Source organism: Elephantulus edwardii, unplaced genomic scaffold, assembly GCF_000299155.1.
Source record: "Elephantulus edwardii isolate Elephantulus edwardi_28Jun2011 unplaced genomic scaffold, EleEdw1.0 scaffold00002, whole genome shotgun sequence".
Lineage (NCBI taxonomy): Eukaryota > Metazoa > Chordata > Mammalia > Macroscelidea > Macroscelididae > Elephantulus > Elephantulus edwardii.
Genome location: NW_006399752.1, coordinates 7,171,650 through 7,191,186, shown reverse-complemented (window position 1 = coordinate 7,191,186; position 19,537 = coordinate 7,171,650). Strand labels below are relative to the sequence as shown.

The 19,537-nt window shown below is 38.2% G+C and overlaps 1 protein-coding gene across 1 annotated transcript in view; it reads left to right on the top strand.

Moving 5' to 3' along the window:
• The first annotated feature begins 1,309 nt into the window (after positions 1-1,309).
• The window catches only part of CLVS2 (clavesin 2), a 123,790-nt gene continuing 105,562 nt past the window's right edge, over positions 1,310-19,537 (top strand). The window contains exon 1 of the mRNA XM_006878983.1: positions 1,310-1,698. Coding sequence (XP_006879045.1) covers positions 1,310-1,698 — 389 coding nt within the window. The remainder of the gene's footprint in view (positions 1,699-19,537) is intronic.

The following is a 19,537-nucleotide window of genomic DNA, read 5'->3' as shown; positions in this document are numbered from 1 at the left end:
TCTCTCCGCCTTCTGCTCCCCCGAGGGCCAGCATGGCCGGGCCGGGCGAGGACTCGCGGCGGCGTGGGCTCTAGCTCGGCTCCCCCACCCTTCCTGCGGGGAGAGGCGGCGGGCTGCGGGGCGGGCGATGCGGCCGCGGCTGCTCCCCAGTGCGCCCTCCGCCCGAGTCGCCGCGGCTGCTCTTCTCCGCTCGCCCCATCCCGCCGCCAGGAGTTGATGCTGCTGTCGCTGCTGAAGCCGGGGCTGATGGATGCCGGCGAGTGCCGCAGTGCTTAGCGTCCCCGCCTCCGGCTTTGCTGGTAGGAGCCGGCTGCTCTTTCTTCTCTCTTGCTTGGGGTTTTATGGAAACGATAGAGACATTTTTTATTTTATCCTCCACTCTGCCCCCTTCCCCCACTCCACTGTTGAAATGTTCATTATCAAAGGAGATTTGGGTTGGGTTTTTTTTTCTTCCCGTGGCAAGTCCGCTGAAATAAAGGGCAGAAAGAAGGGAGAAGTTGGGGGTGGGGTAGGGTGAGGGGAGCCCACGCGGGTGCCAACGCCACCAAAAATCCTGCTGGTGCCTTATGAGATCACGATGTATCTGGGCGGGGGACTGGGGAAGGTGTGGGATCTATCTGCAGAGTCGCCACTTAATTGAATCATAACAATTTTAAATACAATTTCACAAATGTCTTTTTTTTTTTAAATAGCATCTTTGAATAAGCAGAAGGAGAAATAAGCTCTTTACCCCACCTCTTTCTCTTTCTCTCCTTTTCTTTCTGGCAAAGAAGCTTCTTTCCCCGCCCTGGAGCTCAGCGCTGAAGAGCCACCTTATTATTAATCAGAATTCCCATCGTTATCCCTGGCAGGCGCATCCTTCACTGGGGACCGCAGAAGCATCACGGTGCTGGGGCTGAGATGTGCGTGGGGGTTGTTTTTGTTACATCTTGGAAGAGAAGAAAAGAGGACAGTACCACGATCAGCAACCCCCACTCGTGCTGACTAGGAAGGCTCCAGGGTGTTTGGTTAGGAGAGAGGAAGGGCAGGAACAGGAGGGATGGACTAGCCAGAAGGCCTTTAAGGGAAGAGGGAACCCAGTGGGACTTTGTTTTATAGGGAGTCTGGGGAAGAAGTTTATATTCTTTACAGAAAAGCTGAGGTTAAACGGGAGCAACAGGGTATTGGATTGGCCATCAAGACAAGCCATTTCCTGTAAAGGAGAGGAAAGGGGCGGTTGTGAGGACTGGGGTCCAAGTGTGGTTTTGGAAGGTACAGGTTTGCAGTGGGACAGTCAACAAGAGAGGAAGGCTTGGACACCAGCAGAACAATGACTCATTTACAAGCCGGTCTCTCTCCTGAGACCCTGGAGAAAGCCCGACTGGAACTCAATGAGAACCCGGACACTCTGCACCAGGACATCCAGGAGGTGAGGGACATGGTCATCACTAGGCCTGACATTGGCTTTCTCCGCACGGATGATGCCTTCATCTTGCGTTTCTTGCGGGCCAGGAAGTTTCATCACTTTGAGGCCTTCCGCCTGCTGGCCCAGTACTTTGAGTACCGACAACAGAACCTGGACATGTTCAAAAGCTTCAAGGCCACTGACCCAGGCATCAAACAAGCACTGAAGGATGGCTTTCCCGGGGGCCTGGCCAATCTGGACCACTATGGCAGGAAGATTCTAGTCCTTTTTGCTGCCAACTGGGATCAGAGCAGGTAAATTCTATAATACCATACTCCTATCAGGCATCCTCATTTTCTAGACTGACCTCGAGGGTAGTCTAGACGCTTCTGTTCATGTGGGAAGGAGAGAAGAGAAAAGGGAAGTATGGAAGGGGTTTGGAGTGAGTCCTCTGGAATGGGGGAATCTTTATGTGCTTCCTAGACCACATATCTGCTGGCAATTTAAATCACTCAGTTCCTAAATAAAGCACCTAATTTACCCACCTCTTAAATAAGTTTTCTAATGTGTGGAGAAGTGCTGAGAAATGAGTATGAAAAGGGAAACAACTTTTCCTGCTTCCTCCTAGAGAAATGTTTCAGGTAGATTCATAAACATCCTCATCAATACGTCATTGTCATCATCAGTATTATCATCATCATCATCATATTATCATAGCAGTAGCATACCCATCATCCTCTCCTTGGTATTGAAATCCTCGTACTGTAGATCAAGTAGCTTTATCACTTAGGAACTTTTCTGCTTGGGGATGTGTACATGAAGGAATAACATGATGTGTGTCACGTCAATGAAAAGAAAGACTTGTCCCTCTGTCACTGAACATGCTTACCGCCAACACTGAAAATAAATGTTGACTAGCTTGCTTGTTCTACACCTGTCACTAATCTAAAGAGTATGTTGCCTGCCTGGTGTGATTTTTCATCCTTCGGAAGAAAGTGGAAGAATTCAGATATGCTGGTTGCTAGACTTTTGTTGAGCTCTCTTGCTAGTTCATGAGGGACAAATCAGACGATTCTTATTCAATTTTATATTTTTATAGAAAAATGTCAAGGATTCCTCCTTTCTCAATCAGACCACAGATCAAAACATATGAGAAAATAGAAAGGCTTTGGGATAAGATGGTTTTAATTATGTTCACAGTTAAATGCATTTTATGGGACTTAAAAATGCAACCCAAGCCGTGAATCACAAGAAGCTGGTTCTTGAAACATTAGTGTATTTTTAGTAAAGTAAACTGTGATTTTTGATGCACCTGGTAAGTCAGAGCATCTTTGGAGCAAAAGTAAAAGACTTTCACAAATGTTCTTATGATATAGGAATTTATAGGTGTTCCTGTAGGGACTTCAGAGCTTTGGGGTTTTGCTGTGTAAATTAATATTTTTAACAATATTTTTCCCTTTAATTCACTACTTTCCCCCTGAAATGCCAAGAACTACTCTTTTTAATTAACTAAATATAAAGAACAACTATTATCCAAAAGGCTAAGCTAAGAAAAACAGAGAGAAAGTAAGCTATTGAAGGGAATAAAGTTTTGCTACAAACGTTGTTTAGTTGTAGAGATTACTTTCTATAAAATTGCAGAGTTCAAAGGGCTACACACAGAATTCCATATTTGCAACACTATTTCTCTTTAAATTTTTTTTAACTGAAAAGTGCACTGTAAGATCATTCAAATGAATAATGGTGTGTATCAAAGTGGAAAACTTTCCATTTAATAGTCATTAGGAAAGGAGCTTTCTTTATTGAGTGAAATAGGAACTGCAAAAATGCTACATTTAAATATGTCTTGAAATCTTTAATAGGGATCATCAGGAAGATAAATAGCATTTATGTAAATATCAAACCTATTTTTGATTCTGTAAGAATTAATATTTATGCTAGTTTAGAAACAAAGTGTAAGTCACTTTTGTGTTTCATATACATGATAATTCTGTATTTGCTAATGAAATTCTATTTTGGTTATTTTTATGATTATATACAGAATAGGTTGCTTACAAAAAAATCTTTATTGCAAATCAACAGTAGGGGATGATTTCTTGATACATATGCAGGATTATTTTAATCAAATCTCACCAACACTTTAAATATCTTTCTGTGTTTTTAAAGTTACAAATGAGAAGTTGTAGAAATAGAAGCATATCAGGATCTGTATACCATTGTGATTTAAATTTTTATGGTTGAAAATGAATAGGTGAAATAAAGAATTTATAGTATATAAGGGCCAAAAATATAAAAGTTAGAATATGTCTAATAGTCAGTTAACTTTAGGCTTACTATGTTCTTAAAAAAAATAATGATAGGGTATTACAATTATCACAAGAGTCCAGAATTAAGGTTGCATTGTGGAGTGGACTGGGGACAGTGGGGGAGGGGGTGCAGGTGAATTGTATACCAATGAAAGAATTTTTCTTTTACTTTTCAAAGAGAGGAGCTAACTGGGGGTGAGGGTTGAGCAGGGGAAAAAGTGCAACAATGAATGGAAATCCAAAATCTCTGTCAATTTTCATTAAAATGAATAAAAAAAAATTCCCTCTTCCTCAATCCCAAATCTGCATATATTAGTTACAGGAATTAGTGGCTAAATTGGCCTAACCTTTTGAATACCCCCCTGTGAACCCTAATCACTGATATATTTGCATGACAACACTCTGATCACTACTCTGTAACCTTCAGGTCAGTTTCCTCTCTGTCACTGCCAGAGTACCATCAGCTTTGTCATGTCTTTGGCCTGAACACCTTTCTTTTAACTATACAGCTTTAAGGTTTATCTGACTTGACTGTTGTTGTGGACTGCAAGTCATAACTTAGCCATTCATAGCTGACCCTCCAGTGCATTTTCAGAGCCAGTTGAATGGGAGGAGATTGTTCATCTTTCCCTTACAGAGTAGCTAGTGGATTTGAACCATATACCAGTGGCTTGGCAGTGCAACCCCTTACCCCAACTACAGGAGTCTTTACCACTTTGGATGTTTAACTTACTATTGCTTTGCTAAGTGACCAAGCTATGTGTAAGATGTACTAGGTGCTCATCACTCCTTATTTCTGTGAATAAAGTATCTTTATCTCCCTTGCTTCAACCATGACAAACTTGGATATCTTCAGAAGAATGTACAACCAAACATAATTTTGACTGCATTCCTTGTTTGGTTACCAAATCATCTTGATTCCAACCACTTCTATTTTTTCTTAAAGTATCATTGTTTTAAAGAAATGATGGATAGAAAATATAGATAATAATATAGGAACATTTCAGAAATAAGATAAAAGAAAATGTCTCCCTTTAGAAGTAGTTTATTTCAACTTCTTAAATACAAAGGGAAATATTATTAAGAAAAAAAAGTGGATTGGGTCTCTGAAAGAAGTGATCTGTATAATAAAACAACATTTAGCCTATGTCATCATATTTTAACAAGACCTAAACTTCAGTAAAAGCAAGAAATATTTTTTGAACACAGAATTATGCACTAAAGAAAACAAAGTAGGAGGTTATCTGATATATATTTTTTCTATATTAAATTTATAGAATTGTTTTCCATGCTCCCAGGAAACTGAAAACAGTAGATGTATGTGAAACAGACAGTGACTATAAATAAAATGTTTCTTTCTACTGCAATATAGTACAGGTCAGCTGAGGTTATTGTAAAGTATGGGACCACTTCCAGAGCCATTAGGAGAGACATCAGGTCTTCATCAAGACTGAGGTAAAATCAGATGTAAAAGAATTGAAATGCTGAAAGGTAATCCCATCAGAATGACTTCTGTGTGGTTTGTGGCTCTTTAAAAACAAAAAAAAATGTATAAGATAGGCTCAAGTGATTTATTACATTTACTGAGAAGTCTGTGCCTTTGAAAAGATCCTTATGATTTTCTTTTCTTGAGATTGTCTAACAGAATTACTGGAAACAAAAGTAAACTCTACAAAGTAGCTACACTCTCTGCGTTACATTACTTTCTTAGGGATAGCTATGTGCCTAGGGCAGGGTAGATAGTTTTCCATAGTTCACCAGGTTTATCAGCAGACTGTGGGATGCTCTGAGTGCAGGAGAGACAGAAAGCAATACGTCTAGTAAAGGAAGTTTGGTTTGGAATGAAAATATATCAAAATCTAGACTAGTATGAGAGCAGTTCTCTGAGAAGTTGAAAGTCAGTGGCACCATTGTAATTAATGGGAATGTTTAATGAGTAAAATTGTGTTACCTGAAATATAATGATGGTCTGTCATCTGAGAGCCTGTAAATTGTTATTTAGCTTGTAATCCTCATTAGATTCATAAAACAGTAATGTAAGCAGGAGTGGCATCCACTTGCTAAACAACTTGCCTCTGGAAATCTCTATGAACTTTGATAAATGTCAAGAGTTGTAGAGGAACCTCAGGCCTTTTGTTCATAGGTCACTATGAGTTGTGCTCGACTCAAAGGTAATTAACAGCAACAACAACAACATACATTACTATTAGAAGATAATGATATACAACTAGAACAAAGTGATTCTTAAGATAGTGGCAATTCAGAAAGCACCAATGTTTTGAACTGTTTTGCCTTGTCATAATGGATATTGTCTATCACTTAATGCATTGAAGTTTAGGAAGGATTAGAAGATAGGAAGAAGGTTTCCTGAAAATTCTAGTTCTCAGTAGCTGTAGGTGTGTGGTTTTTTTCCTTTTCTTTTTTGTATTGTGTGAATTTTAAATAAAAACTCAGAAGATTATGTAAATGATCAGCATTTTGTGGCTTCAGTTAAAAATATGATTATGTTTCTTGTTTACAGAAATAGTGCAAAATGAAAGAAGGGAAAGCAATATCAGCCTTGAGATTAAAAAACAAGTGCTATAGACTATACAGATTTGCTTTCATTTGAGTCACAAAGCTTTACTGTTTACTGGACATATACTTAAGAAAGAAACGAAAAATAACTGTTGTGTTGTTGTTGTTGTGTTCTATAGAGTTGGAACCTACCCATACTTGACCCTCTAGCTGGTTTTCAGAGGCAGATGATCACACTGGAGCAGCTTATAGATTTGAACTGCTTTTCATCAGGATTGTAGCACAGTTTCTTGCCACTAGGCCATCAGAGCTCCCTAGAAAAACCACTAGGACTAGAATAAAACAGACAGGACTATTTGAGTATTAAGAAAAAAAAAATTCATACTCGGTAATCTTAAAAACAAAGCACTAGCAATAACAAGGAGGTGTTTTGTATTTTAAGATTTCAACTTATCTTACGTGGTTAAAGTACTCAAATACTTCTCAACATTTTACTTTCCTGGTGTGATTTCCCTTTAATGCCTCAGAGACATTACTGTACTCTGTAATGGGTAAGATTTAAGATTAGCTCAAAACTAGACATAGTAGGTATACATTCCATGGGTTTTCTGCCCCAGCAGAACTTTATTAGAAGACGGGATCTTTAAAAAAATAATATAGAGATGTCAATTTATTCCAAACTTATATTCTTAGTACATGCCATAGGAAATTAATGAGGAGGAAGTGTTGGTGAAATATTGTGACAAATCTCTGAAAAATCAGGACAGTCTCTAAAATGGGGTCAATTATGTAGTAATTAGTGACATAATCCTGAAATAACAGCAAAAGCCAAGAGTGCCAACTTTCAATAGGACATTGATTAGAACAGACCAGAACTAGGTTGTTGCCATGTTTCAAATATGTGCCTTTAAACAAGTTTGAAGAGAAGCAAACAAATTTGAGGTTACTACAGTGCACTGAAGCTTTGAATCAAAAGAAAGGTTGACATATTTGAGACATGAAGTAAGAGTTATTCATCAGTGATCTTATATAAATTGGTATGTTTCTCCATTTGGGGATATGCATTTGACTACTGTAGTGCCATTGACATGAGGAACAGGATGTCCCTCTTATGTTGGCCTCTTATAGTATCAACAAGCTGAGGGAATAATTTTTCTTTGAAATTATTACTATTTTAAAACTATACCTTAGCCAAGTATTTGCGATGTAAGTAAGAATTTAGTAGGTACCAGAGACATATAAGGATGTATGTACTTAGGAATACTTTGCACCATCATGGCACATAATCCTCTCTGGAAAAAAAGAATAAAACCCAACCAATCCTTTGATGATTACCAGAGAGGTCATATGTGCTTAATGTCAGCACTGTTTGCTGGTGCTGGGAGTGTAGTGCAATGAAGCAGCTATGAGTTATAGGGAAATATAGAATCTGTTTGCTTAACTGAATTTAATCTATAATTTGTTTAGTCATTTGTTCACTTTAAAGCACTTTATAACATTTTTATGTGCCAGACACTTTTCTAAGCCTTTTACAAATAGTAACTTATTAAATCACAATAATAATTTTGAAAGGTATATGTGGAGGATCAGAGAAAGAGGAGAAAGACCCTCCACAAGGCAAACTGACACAGTAATAATAAGTTGTAACAATGGGCTCAAGTGTATCAGAGATGTGAAGGTGGCATAGGATAGAGCAAAATTCAGATGTGTTGTTCCTAGGGTCACTATAAGTCATAGTTGATTTGACAGCACTGAACAACATTTACAATAGAACTACTATTAATATTTGTATTTTATAAATGAAAAACCAGAATTACAGAGAAGTTAAGCATTTTGCCATGAGTACATAAGTAACAAATGAATAATCATCATTTTCCATGTTTATATATCCAGTTACCAAGATAAATCTAGGGGAAAACATTAAATAGATTGTTATATAAAAAACACCGAACCAACTCATGATTAAGAATGATCCATCTCTTGTTTTGAAAATTTTAATTATTCTTTAGATTATAAACAGAAATAGAAATTTAATGGGGAAGAGTTTGTTAATGAACCACATATAGAGTAATTTTATACATGGCCCTGAAAGTATAGCTTCCTTTGTAGCCCAATTATAACTGAATATCTTTTATAAAAATGTCATTTTTAAGTGAGCATTTTTTTCTAATAATAAAAAAAATCTAGATTTATTCTCCAACAGGCAGACAGCATCAGCAGGTACAAATAGAGGGATTACTCCATGGATTATACATTCAAAAAAGGCATTATTAGCATAGAATCCCTGGTGTGTTCTCTGTAACAATATTCACTTCAGTGTAAACAGATTCGATTATTGTGGTCACAGTTCCAGAAGGAAAGGCACAACTTGGGAAAAAACCCCACAAACAACAAAACCCCAAACAACACACACACACACACACACACACACACACACACACACAAACAGAAAAAGGGAAACTTTTTTGGATCCTGGAGACTAAGGTGCGTCTGATACAGGCCATGGTCTTCACAATCACTTGTTATGCATCAGAGAGTTGGACAATGACCAAGGAGGACAGAAGGAGACTTGATGCCTTTGAGCTGTGGTGCTGGAGAAGAGTACTGAGAATACCATGGACTGCTAGGAAAACAAATAGATTTGTCCTGGAGAGGGTTAAACTGGGTGGCCCCTTGGAGGCAAGGATTCTGAGGCTCCGTCTAACTTACTTTGGACATGTTGTGAGGAGAGACCGGTCCTTGGAGAGGGACATCATGCTTGGGAGGGTGGAGGGACTGCGCAGGAGAGGAAGGCCCTCTATGAGGTGGATTGATTCAGTGACTGGGATAATCGGAATGGGAGTGTCAGAGACAGTGCGATTGGCACAGGGCAGAGCGGAGTTTAGGGCTGTTGTACATAGGGTCACTATGAGTCGCAGGCGACTCGACGGCACATAACAACAACAACAGAAGGTCAGGTGCAATTAACTAGGCTTTTGTAACAGTCTTGATCCAACTGTCACCATCCCCTACATGGAGGGCAACGAATCCTCCTGCCCGCGAAATTAGAGCTTTTTTCTAAATTCTCCTTCCTCATTAAACCAAGACAAAGATTTATAGTTTACATAGTATCACATGTAGTACAAAAGGAGGTTAAAAAAAAATCACCAAAAATATCTCCAGCATCCGAACTGCTCCCACCAACACATCAATTCTTAGGTTTTAAGACATGGCCTGGGAAGAGTTGAGTGGTCCCAGAAATAGGAAAATAGAGGCTTATTAAGTGAGCATTTAAAAAAATATTTTAAAAAGGAAGACATTTTTCTTTCAGATGTTTCATTGCCAAAGAGTCTGTCATTCTCACTTGCACTCCTACAGCAGTGAAATTAAGGCAAGACTCAGACAGCTCATCTTCGGTGTTCAGTGACACAAGCCAGACAGCTGAGTATTTTGGAGTCCATATTTCCTCCCAGGTTTGCAGACTTAACTGCTTCCAGTCCTCCTCCTATGAACCTGATTGCCATTCTTCCATCGATGCCCCCTGCTGTGACCAAGTTGAAGAGTGCTCTAGTGCGGAAACCGCTGGCATCGGGCCAGCCATTATTGACTTCCTGATCTGCTATCTCTGACACACATAACATGCCTCTGAGACATGGGGAAGCAGAACAGCTATTTATCAAACTCTTTTCCCAGGTAATGAGGTACCACAGAGAGTAGAAAGAACACTGGTTTGTGTATCTGAGAGACCTGGCTCCTAATTCTGGCTCCCCTTCCCCCTCTGCTTGTGATTTTGGACAAAATCTAGAAATTATTGAGACCTTGTGTCTTCATCTCTAAAATAATAGGGGTCAAGCCATCCTGGGGATCTTGGACTTGTTCTGAGAGTAAGATAATTCTGTGGAAATTGCTTGGGAAATCTTAAACTATTAAACAGATAGAAGCGTTATTATAGGCTTTATTATATGGCTTAGTAACACAAAACGCTTAGATGGGTTTATCAACTGCAGCCTTAATGATACACCAAGGCATGGCTAAAGGCAATTCTTCCCTTCTTTTCTCCCTAAACACCTTTCTGACTGGAAGTGTTTCAGACATTACAAAATGTGGCTTAATGAAAGCCGAGGAGGGGAGGCAGACTTAATGAAGAATTTAATAATGGCTGATTGATTTAGTGACAAAAGGAAAATTGCTGGTTGTGATGCTTCTGAATGCGATGCCAAGATGTGAGTTTTCCTCTGCATGGTTGAGAGAACTGGTAAGTAGAGTAGGTATGAGCAGATTGTGATTTTATGTTGAGCTTTGCCTGGCTTGTAAATTGTGTTGGAGGAGAAGATGCTTTTGACCAAGGAGAGAATATTAGCCAGGTGGCCTTCAAGCATCTTGCAAGTCCAGAAGCACAAACAGAATTAAGGAGAAGCCGCTTCCTCGTTGTTGTTAAGGAATGTTTTGAAAGCCCTTGCAAGAGTCACTTTCTCCCACTAACTTTTCCTATAAAAGGGAGGAGTCCATGCTGCAAGCTGGGTGCTTGTCCTTCTGTGGCTTGTCCCCTGTGGGGACAAGGAAAGGGTTTTGCTCTGACTTTTGAACCTAAAGGGGTTCTGATTTGAATAGTGAATATTAAAATATGATACCATTATGTCTTTAAAAAGGGTTTTATTTTGGTATACACATTATATTTCTTTGATGACCTTTGAAGAAGCAAGTAGCTTATAGCATAGTCAGTGTCACTGGGAATAATTTTATTTTTACCTATTATTATTGAGTCAAGGGCTCATATGTCTGGAAACAAAAGACAAGTTGTGGTGGATATGGGCATTAAAATACCAGAAAAGGAAGTGCACAGTAGGGTTTTACAGAAGAGGATAGTCCCGAAGAAAGGTACAATTTAAAGTTAAAAGGAAGAGCAGCTTCTCTGGTAAATTTTAGTGGAGGAGTATATTGATTGGTTTGTTGTTGGGCAAGACTAGATAGTGATTGTGGTGAGTCTGTGCATGGCTGTTCCAGGTTAGAATGCAGACTTACTCAGGGAGCAGTGAAAAGATATTTCAAGTTATCTTGATTTTCTTTTAAAACAAACTTTGTTTTACATTGATTTCTAGTCCCAATTTCATTTATGCCTTCTCTGTTCTTTACTATTGTGTTTCCTGATTAATATTCTTTTGTTGTTATAGGTTTAATCAGATTTACTGCTTATTCTTGAATAAATTCCTTCTTGAAATCTGTTTTCCTAGGAATATATCCATTTTATCTCAGTAATTTAGGTTCTTAGTGTACATTTATGCACAACATTTTCTTCTAATCATATTTTTAGTACTGTAGTCTATAATAATGCTCCTATTTCAATTTCAAAGTTTACTAATTTCAGCATCCTATCATTTTTTTGATGCCAGTGTAGTTTATAGGTATTTCCAGTTCTTGAGTTTATAACTTTTGGGTTCCTTGGATTCCTATATTATTTAAGATGATTGATCTGTTTAGAATTATTAATCTTAAAATACAGAGCACTGATGAGACAATGGTTAAGGATCTGGCTGTAAATTGAAAGGTCAATGCTTTGAACCCACTGCTTGCTCCATGAGAGAAAGATCTATCAGTCTGCTTCTGTAGAGATTATAGCGTTGTGAGAGGCAGCTGTTCTCAGTCCTTTTGGGCCATTTTCAGTAGGATCAACTCGATAGCAATGGATATGGGTATGAGTAACTTCATAATATGGAATAGTAAAGATTTTTGGAAAAGGAAGAAAAGAGAGGGGGCAAAAGATAAAGAATGACCTTATATTATGGTATGAAACGGAGATTCGAATGTAGAAGAAAGTTAGACACCTAAGAAATTATAAGGGAAAAGGAAAATTGTTGAGACTTTGTATAGAAATGGGATATTCGTGAATGACTATTGATGAAGTACTGTCAAGAAGACCTGTGGCATACTGTAGTGTGTAGTGTGTTCCATTGCTAACCAGAAGACCATGCGTCTCCAGTGGTGCAAATCCACAAGCAGCTCCATGGGAGAAAAATGAGCAGTGTTCTCTCATTAAAGTTTATAACCTCAGAAACCTGATGGAGGGTTATTTTGTGTCAGAATTAACTTGATGACCTTGAGAAAGTAATCCCAGAAGGGGATTTGGTTCAGAAGGCACTACGATGAGCTTAATAATATAATATGTAAAGTTTCAACTAATAAGGAATGGCTGAGGTCCTGATGCTTAGATGATACCTAGGAAGATAAGAAAGGTGTTCAGGAATAACGGTGAGACTGGGGATTCAGGTTTAGGGCATTCCCCACTCGGATGGAGTGGATGTTGTTAGATGCCTTCATGTCAGTGACGACTCACAGTGACCCTGGAGACAAAAGAACAAAACTTTGCCTGATCCTGTCACATCCCTAAAAAGATCTGCTCTGCATAAGCTCATTGTTGTAATCATCGTGCCAGTTCATCTCCTTGAAAGTCGTCTTCTATTTCTCTGACCGACTCTACTTTTCCAACATAGACCATTTTTCGGGGACTGGTGCTTTCTGACAACATGCCCAAAGCATGTGAGTATACAGTCTCCCTATTCTTGCTTCTGAATAGCATCTGATGGCCCTTCTTTATAGACGGATTTTTTTTTTTCCTTTTGGAGTTCATGGTACATTCAGTGTTCTTCTCCATCACAATTCAAAGGCATCTAATTCTTTGGTCTTCCTCATGCATTGTCCAACTTTCACTTGCATATCAACTGAAAATACCATGGCTTAGATAAAATACACCGCAGTTCTAAAATGGCATGTTGATCTTTAGGACTTTAAAAGGTTCCTTGGCAGAATATCTGCCCAATGTAGCACATTTTTGGAGTTTTAACATTTTAAAAATTGATTTTTGTACAATAAATTGTATACATTATATTTCATTTATTTATATACATTGTGTTTTATACAGACTTTAATTTATATGTGTTTCATAAAAACATTCATATACATTGTATTTTATATCTATGCCTAATATTATCCCATATTTTATAGTCCCTATTGAGTCTTTCCTATTTATTTACTGCCTCGCCCCATCTGCTCACTAAACTCTCTATCCTAGTGATTTTCAGTCTTCTCCTTTTTTTCCCCCACCTCCCACTGCCTATCTCTTTCTTCTTTGTGATTTTTATACATATCTTATTCTGTTATCCTTCGGTTTTTACAGTATTTTCAGTATTTGTCCTTATAAAAACTGAGTTATTTCACTCAACGTAATACTTTGTAAACTCTCCTATATTATATAGTATTTTACAAAATCATTGTTTCTTAGTCGTGTGTAGTATTCCATTCTCTGAATGTACCACACTTTCTCAATCCATTTGTTTGTTGATGGGCATTTGGGCTGTTTCCGTTTTCTTGCTATTGTGAATAATGCTACTATGAACATATGTGCACATATCTCTTTTGATGCCTTAGTTGTAATTTCCTTTGAGTGTTTTCCTAGTGGTGTAATAGCTGGGTCAAAAAAGATTTCTATGTTCAGCTCTTTGATGAAATGCCAATCTGCCTTCTAGAGTGGTTGGACCATTTAAAAATACCACCAGCAGTGCATGAGAGTTCCAGTCTCTCCACATCCTCTCTGATTGCTTGCTGTCCTGCTAAACTTTGTTACTGTTATTGAGGTGAGATGGCGTCTCATTATTGTTTTTATTTGCATCTCTCTGATTGCTAGTAATTTTGAGCCTTTATTCATATATGTGTTAGCCATTAAATGTCTTCCTTTTTTTGTGAAGAGCCTTCTCATGTATTCTGCCCATTTTGTTATTAGGTTATCAGTCTTTTTTTTGTGGAGGCTTTGCAGTATTCTTTAAACTTTGGTGATGAGACCCTTGTCTGAAATGGCATTATCAAATATTTTTTACCCAGTCTGTAGATGTTCTTCTCACCTTATTGCAAAAAGATTTTGATGCACACAGGAACTTGATTTTTAGAATCCTCTCCTTGTTGTGCAGTTTTGTATACATTTGTAAGCCCAATCATACATTTAGACCATAGGCTAGGACTTCTAAGTTTGGTCCTGCTTTGTCTATTATGATCCTTATGGTTTTGGGTTTTACCTCTAGGTCTCTGATCCACCTTGAGTTGATTTTTGTCTATGGTGTGAGATGTGAAACCTGTGTCAGTCTTCTGTGGTAGATGTCCAGTTTCAACATCTTCTAATTTTGTGATAGATGCTTCCATGAATGTTGATTATGGATCAAAGTAGAGTCTCCCTTTATGATGATGTTCTTTAGTAGTTCAGTTGTGAGGATTTTTGTTTTCTTTTGTTGAGCCATAATCTGTACCGAAGGCTGGAATCTTTTAGCTTCGTCAGTAAGTGCTTTAATCTTCATTTTCTGCAAGTAGGATTGTTATCTATATATCACAGGTTGTTAATGAATCTTCCTCCAATCCTGATGCCCTATTCTTTTTCATATAGTCTAGCTTCCCAGATCATTTGCTCAGCATTCCGCTTCTTCAATGTGCTAGCTTTAAATAAAATGGATAAGTGCATGGCTCAGTAGCTTTGTGAGCAAGGTTCTTGATAAGAGTAGAGGACCAAAGTGTATTTCCACATGTGGATGATCAGAGAAGGGAGTGGGACCAAAGGAGAGAGAGAAGGAGAAACTAGAGAGGTTGTAAGAGGAAAAACTGAATATAATAATGTCAAAAATAAAATAGAAACATGAGTGCCAATGTTGATTATTAAAGCTACATTTATGGAGTGCTTATTCTATGTCAAGTACTATTAAAAGCTTTACCTAGAATTAGATAACTCGTAAAATGGAAATGGCTTCTTCAAATCTGTCAGTCTACTTAATGGAGACAATTTAAAATGTATTCAACAAAAATTCTCCTGTAACACAGTATACATAAAGCAGTTGGATAAATGCATCTATGCTTTAAAGATAATATGGTATACTTAAAAAAATGACTTCTTGTTTGAAAATATTAATGCAGTTTAATAATGAAGTTTATGACTCAAAAAAAGCTTTATCTATGTTTTTATTAGTTTATTTTATCCTCACAACAATTTTATGAACTTGGGAACTAATTATAAAACTTCAAAGAGGAAGTATAAAATATGTGATTATGGAAAGAATAAAAAGAATAAAAACAGTAAGTGGACTGACAAAACAGAAAGCCAGTTTGTTTTGGGGGTAGTGGAGCCAGAGTTCTCTTTAGGAACCAAGATTGTGAGACTTAGTCTTACAGGCTTTTAGCATGTCATCAGGAAGGGTCTGTCCTAAATAATGAAATCAAGTGCATCAGCCACAGAGAGGAAGATGCTGAATGAAGTGTACTGACATACATAGTGAATACACCAATGAGCTTGAGCACAACGGAGATACTGAGAAATTCACAAGATCAGGAAGGGTGTTGTTCTATTGTACATTGGGTTGCTATGAGCTGGAGAAAACATGACGGCATCAAACAACAATAATGTGCCAGACACAGGCCTAAGTACTTGAAATGAACTCAAACTCCAAATCAGACTTGTTGCTGTCGAGACCATTCTGACTCAAGGTGACACTGTGTGTTATAGAGCATAAAATTTTTGTGCTCCATAAAATATTTAGTTAGTAGCCAAGAGCTGTGCATGTTGCCCAGAGAGGATCACTTTTTAGAATTATCTTAATTTTACAAAGAGGAAAAGAAGTTCAGAACACTGCAAAGTGTGAGATTAATCCTGAAATTTTTAAAAAAGGCTAACAAGCAAGAATCTCAGTTTTTGTTTTATATTTGTTATAGCTAACTTTTCCCATTAGAAAGTAGGCTTTAATTACATTGAATAAAATTGCCCAAAATAATAAATTCAGGAACATACACCCTGCTCTGCAAGGTAGACTGATTTCATAGCTGAGAAAATTTCAGAAGAATTGAATGCTTTTCTCCTGATTGCACAGGTACTAAGTGGAAGCTCTGGGTGTCAAACCTTCTTAGAGTGTTTAAACACTATAGTTGCTTAGCTTGCTTTCAAGAGCAATGATCTATAAAGTCATATGTCAAGGTTGAAAAATTTCTTACTGTTGCCATGATTTCTTCTTATTACAAACAATGCATCATTCTCCTTAAGCTGATTTCAGATTCAGGTTTTACTTAATGCTATTTTGGGAAGCACAATCAAGAGACAAGAGCTGCATTAATGTGTTAGTTCATTATTTATGGCTTTCTTCCAACAAAAAAAGGGAAGAATAGTGATAGTATAGCTTATAAGATTGTATAAACTTCAGATATTAATATGGGCTTGTTTTGTGTGGATTACTGATTTATAAATTATGACAGTACAAAGCAATTTCAAATAAGAGAATAACGTTAGACATCCCTGTTGTTGTTGTGTCCCACAGAGTCAGAACTGACCCATAGCTGACCCTCCGGTGGGTTTTCAGAGGCAGTTAATTGCACAGGAGGAGATTTCCCATCTCTCCGTGGAGTAGCTGACAGATTCGAACTACATACCTTTGGAATTGCAATGCAATTTCTTGCTACTAGGTCACCAGTTATTGTTGTTATGTGCTGTCAAGTTTTCTGTGACTCATAGTGACCCCATGTACAACAGCCCTCAGCTCTGCCCTATCTTGTGCCAAGCTCACCATCTCTGACACACCCACCCCACTACTCCAGTCACTGAATCAATCTATCTCATCAAGGGTCTTCCTCTCCTGCGCTATCCCTCCACCCTCCCAAGCATGACGTCCCTCTCCAAGGACTGATCCCTCATTGCAATATGTCCAAAGTATGTTAGATGAAGCTTCAGAATCCTTGCCTCCAAGGAGCAGCCCAGTTTGACCATCTCCAGGATGAACCTGTTTGTTTTCTTAGCAGTCCATGGTACATTCAATACTCTTCTAACACCACAGCTCAAAGGCATCGGTTCTCCTTCTATCATCCCTAGTCATTGTCCAGCTCTCTGATGCATAACAAGTGATTGCAAAGACCATGGCGTGTATCAGGCACACCTTATTCTCCAGACTAACATCGTTTCACTTCAGTACTTCAGTACTCTAACCGCAGACTTTCCCATCGCAATACGTCTTTTAATTTCCTGGCTCCTGGTGCCGAGAGTCTCCAGAACTCCCAAAATTGCATGGGAAGAGACTGCTCCTCTTTCTCCTGTGGAACAGCTGGTGGATTTGAACTGCCTGCCTTTGGGATGACAGCACAACTTCTTGTCTTGTCAGCCACTAGATCTCCCTAAGGGAAATCCTTAAGAGAGAATTCATAGATGTTGTATGTATTTTTAAAGATGCCTTATAAACTTGAACAAGATCTTATAATGCTAAACTTAGGGAGAACATGATGAGCTGCTAATAATAATACGGCATCTTAGATAACAGGCCGAGTCAAAAGTCCTTTTGACCTGCCCTTGGAATGGAGGGTTAGGGTTTGTCTCTTAAACTTAAAAATTAATATATAGATCCACAAGCCTGAGTAGTACAAGGATTAAACACTTAGCTGCTAACTGGAAGGTTGACAACTCAACCTTTCGGTGCCTCTGTGGAAGACATGATGATCTACTCAGATAAAGCTCATAACCTAGAAAACCCTGTTAAGGTGTTTTTGTTCTATGACATGGGGTCACCATGAATAAACCATGAATAGATGTTAACTTAACAACAGCATAAAAGATCATTTGCTTTTCTTTTTGGAGCAAGATAGTATATGTCAAAACACAAATTCAAACTTATTGCTGTCAAGTAAGAACCAACTCACAGCTGAACCTTTGTGGATTTTCAGAGGCTGTAAATGTCATGGGGGATATTGTCCATCATTCTCCCATAGAGCAGTGAGAGAATTTGAATCTCTTGCCTTTAAGTTGGCATCTCCTTACGCACTAGGCAGCCAGAGCTTTCTGTTCATCTATGTATAAAAAAGAATAACTTGGCTAGATTTATTCTTGAACACTGCATGGTTCAAAATCAGGATGGGAGTGCATTAGGGATGCATCCTGTCTCCATACATTTTTAATCTATATGCAGAACAGATCATTCAGGAAGCTGGGCTTTATGAGAAGAAATGTGGCATCAGAACTGGAGGAAGACTCATGAACAACCTGTGTTATGCAGATGACACAACCTTGCTTGTTGAAACAGAGGAAGACCTGAAGTGCTTGCTGCAGAAGGTCAAAGACTATAGTCTTCAATATGGATTGAAGTTCAGCATCGTGAAGACAAAAGATTCTCACCACTGAACCAATTGGCAGCATCATGATAGATGAAGAAGAGATTGAGATTGTCAATAGTTACATCTTCAACACTCTTGGCACCAGCAGTCAGAAAATAAAAAGAAAAATTGGGAATATCTGTTGTCAGGGACCTTTCCAAAGTGCTGAAAAGCAACGATGTCAGTCTAGAGACTTAGGTGAGCCTAATCCAGGCCATGATCTTTGCAGTTATTTGTTATGCATCAGAGTTGGACAATGACTAAGGATGACAGAAGAACATACATAATCTTTAACATACCATCAACTGCCAATAAACAAATAAAGGATGAAACCAAGTTTCTCCTTGGAGGCTAGGATTTTGGAACTCTATCTCACATATTTTGGGCACATGGCCAGGAGGGAGCAGTCCTTAGAGAAGGACATCATTCTTGGAAGGATGGAGGGAAAGTGCAGGAGAAGAAGACCCCAGATTAAATGGATTGATACAGTAACTGGGACAATAGGGGGTGGGGGGGTAGTAGGTGTGTCAAAATCAGTAAGACTGGCTTAAGACAGGGAAGGGTTCAGAGCTGCTGTATATAAAGTTGTTGTGGGTCGCAGGGGCCTGGACAACACATAACAACAACTAAGTAACTTGGCTAGATTTATTCTTGAAAACTATAGATACATTTTGTAAAGTTTCTTCATTGCTAAGACTGATCAATTCCATGTCTTTTGGAATAAGTGAATATATATTTTTTCCTTGATTTTGATATAGTGTGGGAAAACTGTACTTCAAAACTGCTTCTTAAGATAAATTGCCCCTTATTTTCAGTCTTTACTAATGTCAAAATTTCTTATTATGTACATATACTGTATCATCTTTCCAACACAAAGTTCAGGTCCAGGTTTCCCTTAATATATTTTTATATTAATGACATTTGACATTTTTATAGGAAGAATGATCATCATCATCGTACTGGTGATAGTTTTAAGGTGGCCCTTTCAGATGTGCATTTTATATGAAAATCATGTTTTGCTTGTTAAAACATGACTTTGTTTTATTTATAAATGAATACAATGCATCCTGATAGAAAAAATAATTGATGCCTTTGAGCTGTGGTGTTGGAGAAGAGCACTGAACATTCCGTGAATGGCCAAGAAAATGAGTAGATAGCGTTTGGAGATGGTGCAGCCAAAGTGCTTATTTAGTTTATTTAA